General features: G+C 37.6%; 1 protein-coding gene across 5 annotated transcripts in view; it reads right to left on the bottom strand.

Annotated features, from left to right (window-relative positions):
* KYAT3 (kynurenine aminotransferase 3) overlaps positions 1-18,331 on the bottom strand; it is a 36,766-nt gene that overhangs the window by 15,643 nt on the left and 2,792 nt on the right. The window contains exons 1-5 of one of the 5 annotated variants that reach the window (XM_086841522.1): positions 9,866-9,881; positions 7,456-7,500; positions 5,414-5,514; positions 1,850-1,908; positions 526-670 (exon numbers count right to left, since the gene is read on the bottom strand). In XM_086841522.1, coding sequence (XP_086697648.1) covers positions 526-670; positions 1,850-1,908; positions 5,414-5,512 — 303 coding nt within the window. In that variant the 5' untranslated portion in view covers positions 5,513-5,514; positions 7,456-7,500; positions 9,866-9,881. Of the gene's footprint in view, positions 1-525; positions 671-1,849; positions 1,909-5,413; positions 5,515-7,455; positions 7,501-9,550; positions 10,107-11,740; positions 11,857-18,331 lie in introns of those variants that run through there. The other 4 variants (XM_086841523.1, XM_086841525.1, XM_023932124.2 and 1 more) reach the window with 4 other exon arrangements.

Below are 18,331 nucleotides of genomic sequence, written 5' to 3'. Positions count from 1 at the left end.
GGACAATGATAAATGCCACATACTCACATCCAGCTCAAGACAGAAACTCTACAAGCCAGTTTACAGAATGGGTAATGAATGTATTCCAGAGGCAAAAACTTCTTGTTTCTATCCTTTCCTAGTCTACACTGAAACCTACTAAGTTCTGTGGGTGAATTTCTTCTTGATCCTAGAGGTGGTGTCTCAAGTGGTATCAAGTATTTCTCATTCTCCCATTGTACTGTCTGATTCATGTTCCCACTGACCAAAGTCAGAGGTAAATGTATAACCTACACTCTTTAAACAGGATCAACTCCTCAGAGACAGTCTATCCCAGACCTGCTCTACCATTTTGCTCTTGCTGAAGGATTCTGCCTCAAAGAAGCCTACACAGAGGAAGTTCATTAGTAACAGTTAAGGCTACTAGATCTACTTAATTTGGGATATAAGACTATGATCTATAGATAAAATTAATTTAAAGTCATTTTTTTTTCCTTGTGGTACATTTTCCTCTGAACCTGGGTCCTGGAGTTCCACATTACTTACAAAGCCTCGGGTGTACTGGTTCAGTCTGTCCACTGCTGCCACCTTTGCCAGCTCTTCTTTAACATAGCTGGGAGGGGATATATCAGGAAGGCCTTGACCAAGATTAACAATTGAGGGATCTGCTGCCACTTTTGTAAATTCAACCCTAGAGGGAAAAACAACTTAAAGTTAACATACAAGATAAAATTATCTTTTTATTCATTAGCATTAGAAGGCAAAGCAAAAGTATTTCAGTTTGCCGAATTTGCAGCAGTGGTAACAGGTTTAAGTAGAATGCCCACATGGAGAGCTGAGGGCTGAAATAATGTCAGTGACCACAGGAGTCAGAGGACACCCAAGAAAAGGCTGATGTTCTCCATCCACAGAATAACTTTTCTGCCAGAAGTGTACTCAGATGTGCAAATAAAGAAATACACACTTACTCTGGACATAGGCAAAAATTGAATTCCAGGCACGTTAAATGTCTTAAAGGTTAAATTCAGTCAATTGACTACCCAGTCACCTCAGAGTGCTATAATTTTTTAAAATAATTTTAGGCAACAGACTGTTTCAGGCTGCCTATTAACTGTTCCTAGTAGCCTGCAGGATCCTTGAACAATTTTTCTTTCCTCCCTTCACAGGTCAGCTTTACATTTTACTCTTTCCTCAACACGGAAATGTTAACAAGATTTATAAAACAAAACAACCCTCCCCCCATCTTTACCCTCCCCACATAGCATCACAGTTCTGTCAAAAATAAATACAAATTGCTAAAAATTACCTTGAGGCTGAATATCAGAATACTTTGTGTATATCTACACACAACTAATGCAACACATACATACAACTAAGGTAAGCTCAAAATAGTCTTTTCACCAACTAAGAAAATTCCATATTTATCATTGGTGGCATTGTTTTAAGACCAATTTAATACTTAGAAAAAGGTGTATTAAAAATAATGAGCTGAATTATAAAATAAGTATAATGGCTTTAAAAAAGTCTGTCTTGTTTGGTAAATACAAATAAGGCGTAATTGAAATACATTACTCAACAGAATTAACATTTAAATTTGAAAATCAGCTATACTTCCAAGCCTATAAGTTATACTTGTCATACATGGTTTAATAGATGAAGAGCCCAAGCCTAATATTTAAAGCTCAAAAATAACAATTAATCATACCTTTAATTGAATTTAATTCACTGCTTCTAAACAGGTGCCAAATACATTCCAGCAGAGATAGCAACTGCCATGTATCTTATTATTGGCAATAATTATCTTTTTGGAGAGAAAATACATCAGCCAAAGACATTTTCTGAAATTTGCAGATATTTGCCTCTTACTTACCACACATTGCTATCAAGGCCTTCAATTCGTCTTGTATTTTTGTGTCTGAAGGGCATTGTCTGCAAGATCAAAATATACAGACAGAAGGGTTTTGTTGAGAAAGACAAAGTATGATATTGTTGGATTCAGCATGAAAACCCTCATTCAGGCTTTCTCAAAGATACCATTGCCAGCTGAATTCGGTAGTTACGCAAAATTACAGATATGCTCTTTCATTAAAGCTTCCATAATAGCTTGACTTCAGACTAACAAGAAAATACACAAAAATGTCCTAAATTCTCATTCATCATTGTCTAAATCCACTAAACTTTCAGCAAGGATGGAGGAGGGGCATAATTTAGCTCAATAGCTTTAAAAGAAAAAAAAATAGTGTACATACTTTCTTTTTCTTTTCTACTATATACTAACAGCTTAAAGACTATGCTATTTCTAGTTCAATTCCTGCTCAATCCAGCTTGGAAAGCATGTATTTGGAATGGAATTTTATTTGTTAAATTGATGGGTAAGAAGAAAATAGCAAAGACATTTTTTATTTTCATTCAGATTTTTTAAACTTTAAAATATTTATAATATAATATTTAGAGCACAGAAAAACCACATCAGAATATTTTTTTTCTGTATATTCATACCTCAAATTGGAAAACTTTAAAATAGGTTTGTGATGACTACTCTATATGAAGGCAGAGAAAAACCTACTGATAATTGTGATATTTGTAAGCTAAAAATGAAAAGGAAGTTAGGAAAAAGAAACTCAAATTTATTTCTATGTGCAAACAAAAAAGGTGCAAGTTCATATATATCTTTGCAAACTAGCTTGATACCAGAAAAGAAATTACATGGAAATTACATAGTCCCTCAACACTCCAGACACTCCTGTTTCTCTGAGTCAAGCTACAGATTTTTAGTTACTTTTACGACTGCCAGCTATTGTTATTACCAGAAAGATTTAAAAACCATATTCTAGGCAGCAGACTCTGAGATGAAAATGTCTGCATTACCATGACACTCAAGTTTCAATTTTGAATCCATAGAAATGACTCCCAGTAGACACAGTATGCAGGTCTGTGCTTGCACTCAACCTGCTTACAGTAATGAAGCCATCTCATACATTGTGATATGAACAATGGGAAGCTATAAAATTAAACAGAATCTTCTCTGCTCCTATGTCTTCTCAACACATCTGATTCTGACCTCATCTTTGTGACACGAACACCAGAGGAATCAAACACGGAGCACTTTTAGTTGTCCTCAGGAATAAAACCTTTAAGATAACTAGATGAGTCAAGCCAGATTTCTTAACACAGAACAAGAGGGAGTTAAGGGAGAGTCCTGACAAGGTAATCTGTATTGCATTTATTTAAAAACATACATATTGTTTAGAAGATTAATCTGATTTTACAGTGTATGTTTTGGTAAATATGATTAATGTTTGGCTGTACTTTAAAAATACAAACAACACAGGTAATACTTACACTAAGACACACACATGTGTCTTTTCTTTTACATGCTAGACTATTTCTTGTAGAGGAAGGACTAAGACTCACCTCAAATCTTGCTAATTAACAATGAGAATTCTGTATGCTGCCATGAGTAAATTTATTCCATGCACTGCCTCTCCTTAAATTGTTTCAATTTGCTAAAAGGTAAATGCTTATCAACTGCAGGACTTTTATAATTAACTATAATGTAAATTTTAACTACATTGAGTAACCTTCCTAGCTAAAAATGCATTGACACTAAAATAAGCCTTCACCTTACTGTTCCATATTATATAGGTTTCAATATTTAACAATTCAAGTCTTTCTACATATTTCTTTCTTATGTCTTGGAATTAGTTTTAAAACAGAATAGTAGGACTTGCATTAGTTTTCAGGTTTTCACAGATTCAGATTACAGCTGGGTTCAGGTCAACCTTACTACTTTGGGGAAGCCAACTAATTAGCTGAGATTTCAAAATGAAACCTTCATTGGCATTCTTTTTTCCAGACGTTCACGACAAATCTTAAGACACTTTTTTCTTTCAGCCCAGTTATGTCATCACCTGATAATCTCCAATCCATTTCTAAGTGCAAGGCTAGGATTTCCAGGAGTCAAAGATGGGTGTTAAGCAGGAGAGCCAGGTCTTCATCAGGCTCTAGATGACCTCTTACTTTCCCTAACAATTTCTAACAAGGGAAGTATAGGAAATTGAGAGATGGGGGACATCTGAGTTGAGATTGGAAGCAAATTTTATTGAGTATACAAGGCATTTATATAGGATTTTACTTGTATGGAACTTATATAGGGTTCTATTTTTGGTAACAATTTCCCATTTGGGTACACATTCTTCATGACCTCAATTACCTGGTAATCATTAAAAAGCTTCACAACATATCTCTTGGTCACTTCTACCCCAGGGAGTAGTTATCTGTGTCTGTTTCTCTCATGGCTTCTGTTTGATTAGGCCTAAGATACTAGGCTTCTTTATCAGTCCATTGTGCTCTCTGTTTTACTTCCTTTAGGAAGCACCTGATAGAAAGCCAGGTGCTGCTTGTACTTATCTTTTTTCTTAATTCAGAGAGACTTGTAATGAAATTGAATGTCAATAAGCTTAATAATGTTGGAAGCAAACACTCCGACACAGTACACATACAAACTCTAGAATACACTGTCAAGAGCTACAACTTAAGCCAGGATCTTAAGAAAATTAAAATAAAATAAAAAAACCAAAACAAAACAAAACAAACAACCAATATTAAATTTGAGGACATTTAATGTGAATATTCAGCTCAGTTAAATAGCATATAAATACAGCACATGAAAAACTGACTTGGGCAAAAGCTGACCTACAAAGTGGCTTGCACACTAAAAGAAATTAATCACACAGGCAAAATATGCTACAACTTTCCAGTATAATGCTTCAAGCATCTGTTTTGAAGGATCTGTGCCTTAGTTGACCCAGTTTGTTGACTAGATGAACTGGGAACACAATTTACATTCCGGTGCTCTGTACAGAATGCGGAGTGTCACCTCCAGCTGCCTGTCATGTTGCAAAGCTGTTTTCTCTCAACATAACTGGAAGACTTAAAATGAAGTTACACAATCTTATAAGCAATTAAGCTGGGAAATTGAGTAGATTCTATATAAAATTAAGTTTAAGGTACTTGTAGACCCCTTGTTATTGCAGCATCAAGAAGTAACATTACTCTCATATCATTAAAGGAAAACTGAGATAAAAAGAAATAAATTGTCTTACCAAAAGCCTGTGATAAAGCTGAGATTGAACCTGTCTCCTGTATTTCAAACTTCTCTCTAAAAGCTAGGCAATCTTTCTGGCGTGATATGTGCTAGATGTGACTTTAAAGACTGAAAAGGATACACAAAGCAATAATCATCAAATTCTCCTATGATAGTGTGGTTAATTTTTGATGGATTCAGATACCTTATTCTTGATAGCAAATGTTTTTATCTATAACAAGAAATAAAACACAGCTAAAGCATACATTTTTGCAACACTGCAAAATTAGTGCACTTCTAAAACATAGCATGAAATAGTTTTCTCTATGGAGCTGAAGGAATACTTACTGCAGAGGTGGAATGTTTGATGGATCTGGAAAGCAAATCTGTTCTTAGCTGGCATGTTCTAATGCCATGGCAACAGAAGTTTCGGGAAGCAAGAAACATGCCTGCATAATAAATAAGTGACCTGAAAAACCTTACAGATTCTAGGAAGGAGTTCCTACACATCACTAAGAAATTTTAAAGTAAGATACTCTCCTCTTCCCCACAGTGATTTTGTTTCAATTAAGTAAGTGCTACTAAATTATTACCTTGTCACAGTTGTAAGCATAGAGGATGAAACTCTCTAATTGACTGAAAAATGTTTCTGAGCGTCATGTAAAAGGAAAGTTTCCTTTATTTGACAACACTGATCTTCTTTTCTTTGAATAACAGCTAAGACTAATGTAATTCAAGCTTCAAAGTCTCTGTCAGAATTCTTGTGAAAATGTGTTTGTGCAATAAAAATTGCTGTTAAAATTGCTAATGTAGAATAGAAAAAGAGCCAATTTTTAAAAAAGTTATACATCTTTAAAACTGGTCTCCATTTCCAAGTGTTTCAAATCAGGTATGCTGAAATCAGGATAATTAAGATGATCAGTCACACTGGAGAAGGAGGCCTATGAACTTTATGTAACTACACGAAATTTTGTCACAGTCACTTAGCAAACATTAAGTATCTCCCATGGCTGAAAACAGCTAGAAAAGGCACTTTGTGTAGAGTAACAGATGATTCACAGCCTGGAGAAAATGTGTCTGTAAATTAATAACTATCAAAAAGGAAGTAGGAACTGGTACTTCAGGCAACTATTTCCGGAAGATACTTTAAAACATATATATTAATCACATTGCCATAATGACTGAAATGTGTTAGAAACATGTAACCCACAAATCTAATTTCAGAAACATAGTAGCCACAGCAGTAGAAAAATTAACTCTGTTTTCCATAGTTTTCTCATTAAAGGGTATGTAACTCCTGTTTTCCCCCTGACTTTGCTACCTGAGAAGGGGAAGAGAACAAAAAAAGGAAAAAATGCTATTTGTATTAGAAACAAAGGAAAGCCATTGCCTCTTAAAAAGATACCATGCAAGCTTTGTGAACAGAAAGAAAAAAGGTAAATCAAATTTACCTTTTAACTTACATGATGTTTCATATAATGATGTAAAATATGATGTTTTCATTAAGAAGAATGTTTTTAGTCCAACAAGAAAGAGTCCTTTGCACTTATTAACTAATAGAAAAGGCCAATCAAAGGTGCCTCAATGCATAAGTTTTAAAAGTGTGCTGATTTTGCATTTCTCTTACTCTGGTGCTACAAACTCATTTTCACTTCTGAAATTAGGGTCTTTCTCACATAGTACTGAGTTGTGGATAATTCAATTAGACCTTCAAAGTAGCCCCATAATCCCATTTCATTTAGCAATCTGCAAATGTAAGATTTAATGTATCTGTAAATGTTAATTTAACAGAAGAAACTCTGCTAATCTGAAGTTGAACAAAAGTAAACAGCAAGTAAATCTTTGACACTAGCCATCAGATAATCTGAAAGACACAAAAGAAATACATGTGTTTAAAAAAGACCTGGAAATCCGTTTTAAGTGATTTCTAATAATACCACTTAGCATATTCGAGGTTATTGTTGAGAATAACTATGTAAAATCAAAAAGATCATGAAGGTCTCTATTTCTCCCTTTGTTTAAGGTCACAAAAGCTACTTGTGTAATGTACTGATGCTGTCTTAAAATGTGACCATGACATCGGTGATATTCCCTCAGGGTCAGACCAAAGACAGCATAATTCTTGCAGCCCACTGTGAACACTCGCAGTAGTTAGTTAGCACAGAGAGACAAACATGCATATCTTTGCCTGTTTCATTTTGTATTGAGAAACAGAAAAATTAAACAAAAAATGTGCAAGCTTTACATGCAGAACTAACTTGAAAGTATGAAAAATTACTGACAGTTGTAAATATTTCCAGCATTAGTGCCATGGTGCACTGAAAAACAGAATCATTATTTGACATGAGGCAATCACACAAAATCACCACACTGCATGAGCAGCAGCAGACCTGTATAACTGTGGCGTGGTCAATCTCTGCAAGTGCCTAAAATACCTGTAGAAAACATTATATCTACCTTTAATACCACAAAAATGTAGAAACTGAGAAAACTTTATGAGGAACATAATGGAAATGACTTTTCTGAACAGCCTCAGTAAGAATGGGCAGCGGCATGTAACACTTCTCCCACTGTTTCTATTTGTGACACTTTTCCTGTGAAAACTGAACAGCATTTATTCAGACTCAAGAGACAAAACTACTGGCCATTATATGAAAAAGTCTTCTATAAAGTACTTTTATGACTTCTTTTATTCTCATCCTTGAGTGGATGAGAAAAGAGGCATTTTTAGAAATAAAAGAACATTGAACCTAAGTGGAGTGAGTATCTCTGCTTAGGCTGCTCTGGGATGTAAAGGGAAGGGCCTCCTCAGTATAACCGGATACTCTCCCACACACTGATCTCCAAAAAAAGGCAAGGCCTACTCTTTTTTTCCAAACACACACATTCCCATTATAATTTTATATGTCATGTTAAGACATACTACAGGCTCAAGAGAATTATTTCCTGTTACTTTTACGATAAATACATTCTCAATTATTACCCTGTATTTGTTTTAGCAAAACCAAGTATGTGTAAGGCACATCAATGGGATGTTTATATTATCCTAAGTTAAGTTATTATCATTGGGATTCAAAGTTTCTTCCAGATCAGGCAAGTTACACAATGCCAGGCAACTAGAGAAGTACTGCAAGCCCCATTTCAACTACCTTCAGGATTTATAAGGTCCTTAAAACACAGAAAATGCACTGATCTTTGCAGGAGAATTAAAAGGTAATATTAATTTCTTTCTTAGTTTTATTAATTTTTTTTTTTCAATCTTGGAGTCAGCCATCAGCATTTTGGCCAAGAGTCATGTCTGCTAAACCCAGAAATTAAATTAGGAATTATTTTCATCCCATTCTAATTTTCAGTGCTCTGAAGCATTCATGTCCTCCTGGAATTCAGGCTTGCATGAGAGAAATCAGGAAATTTAGCATGTTAGAGGAAAAGGGATAACAAAGGGCTACTTCTACAGCTTTCTGTATTTTTAGGGGAGTGAGAAGCAAGCAAGGCTAACAGAAAGGTCAGTGCATACATGTTTTTTAGTGGGTAGGAAGACACATTCTGGTTGCTAATTGGGTGGAAACTCAGGTTTGGTACTTCAACTAGACTGGAAGATACAGGTGGACTTGATCGTGGGAAATAGATTAATACATCTGTGTAGTAACAATTATTTAGTTCATGATGCGCTTTTTAATTGTTCCAGCATAGATACAATCTCTGAGTTGTAGGCTCTTCTGCTCCCTTCAAGCTGCCCAACCTCCTGGTCATACAGTAGCCTGACACTGGGATGCTGCTGAACCTCTGGGGCGTTTTATAAAAAGCTACAATTTTGTAATAAATTGACTTTTTCCCATTTTAAACAAAAGGCCAAATGCTGCTGTTCCTTCATTTTTGAGCTTCAGTTATTCCATCTCTAGAAAAACCATGTCAGAGAGCTTGAATGACACTTGATCAGACCCCTTAAGCTGCTGCATTTTTTCAGGTAACAAATAGTCTCATTTTACTGTGGAGCCTCGGTAACAAACATTACTAGAAACACTAAATGCCTGTCTGCCACCACAGTAATGTCATAAGGTAAATATAATGCCTGTTATATTTGTGTTGGGCTTAATATTTTTTGGATACGCAAACCTGGAAAATGTTACACCTCACATAAATTCTGTCAAGTCTTTGAAGGACTGTCTTCCTATTGTCTAGAGGATGAAAGCCTTGGAGAAAGAAAAGGTGCCATTTTACCAGTGGAGGGCTCTCCAGGACTTTTTTCCCTGCTTAGATGGCTTACCGACACAAGAAAACTGTTGCCAAAATCATTGTACTCAGGGAAGCTGTGCAAGGGACTGAACTTAAAAACTGCTGTATGAGAAAGATTTATCATAGTAGTCAACATTTTGTCATTTCTTATTCCATAATCTACAAGGAATGGAGCAAATTGTGTGCGGACAAATAAATTTTACCATACGGATTAAGGAGCAGTATGAGGTTGTGGGGTTTTTTTCTTACTTTTTTTTTGTTCCCCTCGTAGAGTAGCTCTACCATGTAGCCACTCCGTGTTGCACTTAGCTCCCACCCACACGTATCTCCAACCTGGAGCACGAGGTTGGGGAGGCCGGAACCTGCTGGGCACCAACACCGCCCACCCTCACACACAGGCCCCTCGGTCAGCGCCGGGGCTCCCCGGGCCCGGCCCGGCCGCTCCGCGGGACAACAAGCGCGGCCATCCCGAGCTCGGGCTGGGAGCCGCTTCCCCCGCAGGGGCTCGGCAGAGAGAGGCCCCGAGAGCAGCGCCTCCGCCCCGGCCGGCGCCGCCACACTCACCGGCCCGACACCGCCTCCGCCGCCCGCCGCGATCACCGCCGATGGGGCGGGGCCGCCCTCTGAGGGGCGGAGAGCGCCCATCCCTCCCGTTCCTCCAGTCCGAGGGCCGGAGAGCGCCCGTCCCGCCCGTCCCGCCGCTCTGAGGGGCGGAGAGCACCCATCCCTCCCGTTCCTCCAGTCCGAGGGCCGGAGAGCGCCCGTCCCGCCCGTCCCGCCGCTCTGAGGGGCGGAGAGCGGCCATCCCTGCTGTCCCTGCAGACCGAGGGCCGGAGAGCGCCCGTCCCGCCAGTCCCGCCGTGCGGGTGAGGAGCTGCTGAGGGCGAGAGGACTGAGCGCAGTGCTACGCAGCGACGGGGCCGAAGCCGAACCAAGGCCTCACCCCCAAGTTATGGTTGATTTTATTTATTTATTTATTTATTTATTTATTTATTTAGTCAGAACTTTAATTACGGGGTTTTCTTTCTCATCTCTTCGTGCTCGACTACATCTTGTTATGGAGCTACACACGCATGTACGTAGCATCTCCCAGGCATCATACAACTTAGCTCTCTGTTGGGAAAACTAGGCTAACTGGTTGCCTTTCTTGGGCTTTGGCTTTTCTGGAGTGAATAAAGTGTCAAAATCGTAAAAAAATTATCTCTTGCCTAAGTTAACCACTTCTAGGGGAAAGAAAGAGATTTTCCAGATTTCTTAAGGTGTTCCATAAACTCACAGAATCTGTGTTTTTAACGTTCCCCTTCACAATCAGGACAGAGGCTTGCTCAATTTGTAAATGAAAATGCTCCCTTTAATCAACCCCTCATCACCACCAAATTTGATTATTCAGTTAGAAATATGTATATATATATATATATATGAAATGTCTTTGCAGCCTACTTTTCTTGCTCTTATAAATCTTTACAAAACTGGTTTGCCTTAATATCAACACCATTGTACTGGTCATTTACGTCATTGTACATCATTGTTTAGGAGAAAGACCATACAACTCCACTTAATTTTTTATGCTAAGTCCAATTGTGATTCTGCAGAGTTGAAAGAACCCACAAATCAGATTTGACAAGGGCCTGGCATGACATTGTGTCAAATACATTTCTTGTTCAAAAATGTTCAATAATACAGAAAAATATTTTTGAAAGAACCATACAAGCCAGTGAGAAAATACTTTCTGCAGCAAGTATTCAGTGTTTCCTTTTAATGTGGATGCTAGAAAGATCTCTGATGTGTCAGAAAGAATCACAAAGATAAGGATTACGGACAGAATGCAGATATGAAATGGGATAGATACACTATTTGCATATCATTACCATATATATTGTGTTATGTATATAATCGCTGTATGTGTTCATAGAAAATGAAAGACTAAGAGCTCATTGAAGAGAACAAATTTCATAGAACAAACTAGAACACTCTGCTCAGATGTAGAAATACTCTGACAAGACCAGAACAAAACAGCAAAATTAAACAAGTCACAGCAATTATTTTAGATCCTAAATAAGACACTCAAAAAAATTATCACTTTTTCTATTTTTTTGGTAATGTTTCTTGAGAATTCTCCTAGTCTCAAAATGCAGTCCTCTGGCAGAGAGGACATCTGCAAGCATGCACTGGAGGGCAGCAGATCCCAACCTCTGCTGTATCATGACGAGCTTCAAAAACGGAAAAAAAAGAAACTTTAGCCTACCATTGGCCTTTGTTCCACTGATACACGTATTTTTCAGAGGCTTGTAGTGGGTTAATCCATAAACTATGATATTTCCCAGGCTTCTGCATCATCCTGTCTAGTCTCGGCCCATGATACAGACAGCTGAAAGGATGCTGGTAAGATTCTCCTGATTCATCCTCAGATGATGAAACAAACACTGTTTGAGTTCTTACCCTGAGTGATGCTCAGTGTTTACCAGATCAGCAGAGATAGTCAAGAATAGGGGCGGTTTTGAATCTTGTCTGCTTCAGCTGGCACTGACATTTCCTCTCTTGCAAGACTGTGACTCCTGTTGGTGAAATAGAATCTTTAGAGCATTTCAATTAATAAGATCCATTGCAGTTTAATTAAGGTGGCAAAGACAGTAGTGTCTGTTCTTTTAGTAACAATTCTGCAGCCTCTGGTGCAGCACTTTTGGTTTAAATTTCAACTGAAGTAATATGAAAAACATATAAGAAGTCCAACTTCTGCAACAATCAAACTCTGTTGTAGTAGTGGACAACTTAAAATTGTAGTTGCTACCTATGTGTAATAGAAATTTTTTTAATTTTTACCCCTAAAATGACAATTTTTTTTAAAAATGTAATGGTACTAAGTGCTTTAAGCAGGAAATCTTCACTTTGCATATCAGTCAGATGGTCTTGAAGGAGGCCTGTCTCATCAGTGTTAGAGAAACAGTAAGCAGTCCAGCCTTCCTACACTTTGAGCAGTGTGAAGGTCCAAAATTCCTCTTTCAAAGATCACTAACTTAAAAGAATTTTACCAGTTCTGGCACAGCAGGGTAAACAGGAACATGGAGCCTAATGATTAAATACATTGTCTGATGGATGCAGCATTCAACAGTTTTAATAAAATTAAATCAGTCTTGAAACCCAGGGCTCAGCTAAAGAAATACATTTAGGTGTAGTGAGGCATTTACTTTTTTAGATTTATCTTTCATACATAAAAATAATATTTATTTCTATATTTTAAAATTAACTGTGCTGTCATCCAAATTTAGCTTTTCTGTCCTTTTTTAAGCACCCCAAGTATCTTGTACTGAGGTGCAGTTTAGAAGCATCTTGATAATTTTGTGAGTGCTTAATTATGCCTCCCCAATTTTTAATAAAAGTCTACTATGGCAGCTTAATGCATTCTCATTCATTAGAACTAAGAATTAGTGCATTTTTAGTCTAATTTCCTTTTATAATATCCAGCTCTATCTTTTTAATTTTCTTTTAATAAGAAAGGAGGTCAGGAGTTTCTACACTTCAAAACTGATTAGTGAGGCAGTTCCATTGAAGAGGACAAAATTACTTGGCAGAATTTGGGTGTCCAAGCACACTATTAACAGTCCATAAAAAATCAGATGACTTCAGCTGTGTTTTGTCTGTCAGAGTTTTCTACCCTAGCTGCAGTAGATAAGACTCTAATAAACCTGTATCTTGGTGAAATCAAAGTAGAGATGAAAATCATAAAATTTAAATCGGCTTTCCCTTGGCATATAGCCAATACTTTCCAAAGTGGTATTATACAAGTCATAAAAATAAAACTTTTATATGGCAGATCCAAAAGGAAGGTATATGTTGTAATTTCCTTTTTGGATGAATTTAAGGCCCTAAAGATTTTTTTCATGGACACGAAAAAACATTTAATTACTGATGGGACATACAAGTCTTTGTCACAGACTTGTTTACTAACAAGAAATGGGAAAAAGCCTATTTTTCTCATTACAAAATCAACTGGACAGCAGATGAGAGAATCCTTTGCTCACAATTCCTCTTCCTAGTATCTTCCTCTGTTCATATGCTCCCTCAGAATTGCACAGCTATGCTTTTCAAGTCCTGCTTTTCAAGCAAAAGCACAGGAAGGCATGCTGGTGGCTGCAGCAGCTCGGTGTCCTGTACTCATGCCTGTGCAATAGGGTAGGCAGGACACCCACACACCTCTCAGCCATGGATAATTTGGAGTCTAACGGGAGGGACCATCCTTAACTCCAGCTCACGGCCCTGCTACCACTTCACAGTCTGCCATGTTGAGGCTGTAAGCCCTGCTAAAGAAAGAGTATGAATCTTGTCTTTTGCAAATCCTTATTGAAGAGATGTTCTGAGGAATTAGTGTGCCATCTTGAAAAGAATGAATGATAATACAGATGAAGAAGTCCAGCCCAAATCTCTCAAGCCCAGATTTATTCCTAAAGGCTGAGTCCTGCCAGCATCTGGATTGGAGAAGAGGATGTGACTCTCTGCTCCCACACTGTGTGACTAATGCTGGATTGCATAAGGGAGGTCTAGGAAGCTGGAAATGCTTCAGTAAAAATTTCCCATATTACTCAGGGTATAGACTATTAAACAAATGCATAGGATTTTTTAGTCACTTGGGGTGAGCTGTATGACTCGTGTCTGACTACATTGTTTTGTGATTAAACATTCCAAATATGTGCCAAGGAACTCACCATAACAGATTGTGCTGTAAGCATTTATTTTGATTCTCATTAAAAAATAATGAGGGTTTTTTTTCTTTCCTGGTAGGCTACACTGTTACAATTTGCTTATCAGATAGTTACTGTATAATCTTGGCACTCTTTTAAAAAAGGCATCATGGCCAATTAATGTGATCCTGGAATTCAGATTATACTTGCTTTATTGCCTCTAAAGATGTAATCTTAGAAGGTGCTGAGAGGACTCCGGTTTTAAATAACCTCATACATTTTTAATGAATGTATGAGAAAGAAAATTGAATGCAACTGCAGAGTGAAGCAGTGTTTGAAAGCTCTAGCATATCTTAGCAGTATCCACAAACAATTAATTTATTTGAATATTTTTCATTCCACCAATGCTGATCTTATATTGTGTCTGTGTATCTTTGACTTCTTCCTAAAATTAAATATTTTTTATATTATGAGGATTTGTGGACAAAATTAGCTTTTTTCACCCTGTAGAATCATGCCATTAATAATAATGAAAGAGGGTATGACAATGGAAGTATGTTTTGACAAATTCCAGAGGTACCTTCCTTGTATTTGAGTTGAGGTAAGGATACTTTGATTCTTGTCTTATTTTTCCCATACTCTCTTGAAGACATAAAGTTTCTGTTGAGATATAGCAGAGACATTTTTTTCTTATGGGTTCCTCAAGTTAGCAGAAAGTGATTCTGTGATATTTTTTCTGGCTTCAAACAGTAAATAACTGATGTGTACACTCTCTGGAGGGATATTTGGAATAATTTTTTCAGATAAATCACTGACCATTCAGAAAGAAGACTGAAGAGAATGGGGAGAAGATCCAGATTGAATATGCACTGAAAAACAAATAATTTGCCTTTGGTCTTTTGATCTAACAGCTTCCCTGGGGATCTGAGACTGCAAGGGGAGGAACAGATATCGGTTTTCCTAAGGGCAAATTCAATGGGAAAGAGCCTGTATTGGTTGTTTGTTGCCCAAATTGAGTGTTTCAAAATGATGCAAAGTGAAACTTTGTAACCAAAAGTGTTCAACTTATCCACTTAGTTTGGGTAACCCCAAAGTGGGGAACTACGCCGCACCCAAACCAGGCTGCAGATCTCAGGCAGCAGCAACTTCTGATTAAAAATTAGCTGGGGACTATAATCAACAGCAAGAGAAAACTTGAAGGGAATCCTCAGACATGCAGCCCTCTTGGGCTGTCCCAGTTGAAATCAGGGCTGCATGTCTGAGGCCTAACAAGTAAAGGAACAGTGATGACATGGAAGAACACAGGCAGGAGTTCCCTACTGGAGGACTTCTGATTTCTAGCAAGCATACAATTGGCCCCAGACAAGTGCTGAATTCAAAAAATTCAAGACTTTGAAAGAGTGCAAGCATACTGAAGCGGAAATTAATGAAATATTTACTAGATATAAATTTCTCACCACTATGCAAGGTGAGTGAAATGTGAAAAATAAGACAGCATAAATGAAAGGGGCCTAGGACAGTTGAGAGAAACCAGGATCTGCATAAGAATACACTAAAGTGTATTTCTGCAGAAAATCATGTGTTGTAGTGTTTCAAATGCTATATTCCTAATTGTCTTTTTTTATGACTTGTACTTGCAATACTAGAATTGCGCAGTGGAGTCAAAGCATTTGTGAGCAATAGGAGTGAATGGTTTTTGAATCCCAAAGCACCAATTTTTTTTTATTATTATGTGCTAGTAGCATTCTAGCAGACACAGCAATTATTAGTAATGCAGTATTAAGTGTCAAATGTGAGCTGACAATGCCTGTAGGGCTACTGGAGCCAACAAACATTTATTTTGTGTAGAAAAGTCTTGGAAGACAAATACTCATCTTACACTGTCAACTTGGAGTCCACCTCAGAAGTTCCTTGGAAACTCTCAGAGACTTTACAATTAATCAACAAGATGCAAGGATCACCAGGAGGCAAGAATGCAGTACCATTGACATGACACAGAGAATCCCATTCTTCAGCATAAAAAAACAAGGTACGGGCTGGAAAACAACCTGCTTAGGAAAGCATTGCTTGCGCCATCTTATGCTGTTGAGTTTGCTTTTTATTTCCTTCCCCCTAATCCTGACATTCTGGTTTCATTCTCAAGCCCTGTATTTCCTCTCCAAACTCTTTGAAAACATTTTTTTTTCATGTGAAATACTTCTCATATTATATTTTCCAGCTACATCTTCTGTGTGCTTAGCACAGGCTTTGTTTTGAACACAGCCCAAGAACCACCTAGCCATTTCCTGTTTTATAATGGTGGCTTATTCCAATTAACCTCAGTATGGCTTTCAGCACTCTTACCTGTTTCACCTTTCAACACTGAGTACCACCTTGATCCTATCTCTTGACATTTCTTCTGTGGAACAGAAAAAGTTTCTGTCTCTCTGTCTGCCTTTTCAAAGTAAATTTCCCTAACGGGGAATTTTGTTTTAGAATTATATCTGTATTTTCTCTTCTTCTCTATCTTCAGCTTATTCATCTTCTTCCTATGTTTTGAAGTCCACTAAAAGCCTTCATTCAGCGGAGTATGTGAACAGAATCTTTGTTCAGTAAAATGCTTAATTGTGTTTTTCAGTGGTGTCCTTACAAATGAGTTAGCAGCACATGTAGTACTGCACTGGGATCAGTCTTTGTCCTTGTGGAGGGCAAGAATTAAGCACGGTCTTAGTCATGTATCTCTGCAGTTCTCTCTCCCCTTCCTTCTAACACTCACTCTCAGCTGAGGACAATATTCCAAACACTGAATGACTTGAAGGCAAGGCAGTTGTATCTGAATATATAGCTTCCATCAACCCCCCTGTAAAATGTCATATTTTGGTTATTGCAAGCAGTTTGGAACAGATGGCCAGGTAGGAAGTGTGGCACTCAACTAAAATTCACTGTAGCACCATCTAAGTTTTCATAGAGTCACAAGAGGAGCAGGCAATTCTTAACTGTTTGTTTTGGTTTGGTTTGGGTTTTTTGGTGGGATTTTTTTGGGTTTTTTTTTCCTTTTTCTTTTTTTTTTTCTTTTTTTCTGTAGGGCCCTACATACTTACACACTTTAAAGAAAGAAATGCTGATGATTTGGGTAAAAGGTGTTTTTAAATGCTCTTCTAATTTCATCTGGCACAAAGCTGTCAGGGTTTTGGAAGGAATATGATATGTCAGACCCGAGATTCCCGGTTTTCACATTATCTATGGCTTTGAGATACTTCTGTCTTGAAAAGAAAGTATATTGATATTTCTGTCCAGTAGATACTGGATGAAATGTTTATGATTGTCCTATTCATCTGATGAATTATTTTGAGATTTGCTAGTTTCGTGCTGTCCCGTGCAGTCTGGGAGGAGCAGAAGTCCCTCCAGCAGGCAGAGCTGTGACCGCCCACAGATCCGGCAGAGGGAAGTGTTGTTCTAAAATACCCACCCCTGCAGGAGAGCCCTTGTTGGTCCCTGCGAGCCACGTTATTGCACCAGGAATCAATGATCTGGAGCGTATGGAACATGTGATTTATACTGTCAGTAGAAATTGCCAGAAAGAGAAAATGAGATAATAATCAGGATGTGCCAGGGAATGATATTAAATGGTATGAATAACTATGAAGTTTACATGTTGTTTTTTTTCCTAGGAAGGAGAATAAATGGTAGTATGGAGTTTTTGGAGTTAAAGCGTTGTGATCCGCTTGTTCATGCTTCACCTAAATATGCAGCTGTAGCCTTTCATATCAAAAGGCAGGATCTTGAGAATCAGTCAGAAAGGCACTTGGTGATCACAAGGCAAGTTGTCATAGGGTGCTTTATTTACAGAACTGGCTCAGTTTAAGATACTGCTGCCAGCATGATCACCCATCAAGATGCTGCTGCTCCTGCAACTCCAAGCATTGCTGGAGGGTTAAAAGACAAGAATATTATCATCTCTGTAATATTAAAAAAGAATTTTCAATAGAAAATATTTCAAAGTGAAATTTTGACTGTATTACCCTTTTAAATATACAGCATTTTACTACGTGACTTTCTTACCACAGGAGAATTCCCAGAATTGTACAAGTGACAGGATTGAAGCAGATGACCCAATGGTCACACTGAGCATAACATTTGAAATTATTATATATATATATATATTCAAAGTTGTGTTTGTGACATCTAAATAGCAAGTTAAAAAAGATCAGGGGATGGCACAATGTGTGAAAGGAAGCTCAACTTTCATGGTATTGTCAAGCTGTTTTTTTTCAATATCTTATAAATGGCTGTCAGAAACAAATAGAAAGGGCATTGGAGCTTGAAGAACATTTTCCAGATAATGTTGCTTGAAAAAGACTGGAAGAAATTCATC

Source organism: Cyanistes caeruleus, chromosome 9 (genome assembly GCF_971803275.1).
Source record: "Cyanistes caeruleus chromosome 9, bCyaCae1.hap1.1, whole genome shotgun sequence".
Lineage (NCBI taxonomy): Eukaryota > Metazoa > Chordata > Aves > Passeriformes > Paridae > Cyanistes > Cyanistes caeruleus.
Note: the sequence above shows the minus strand (reverse complement) of the source record. Positions and strands in the feature narration are given on the sequence as shown.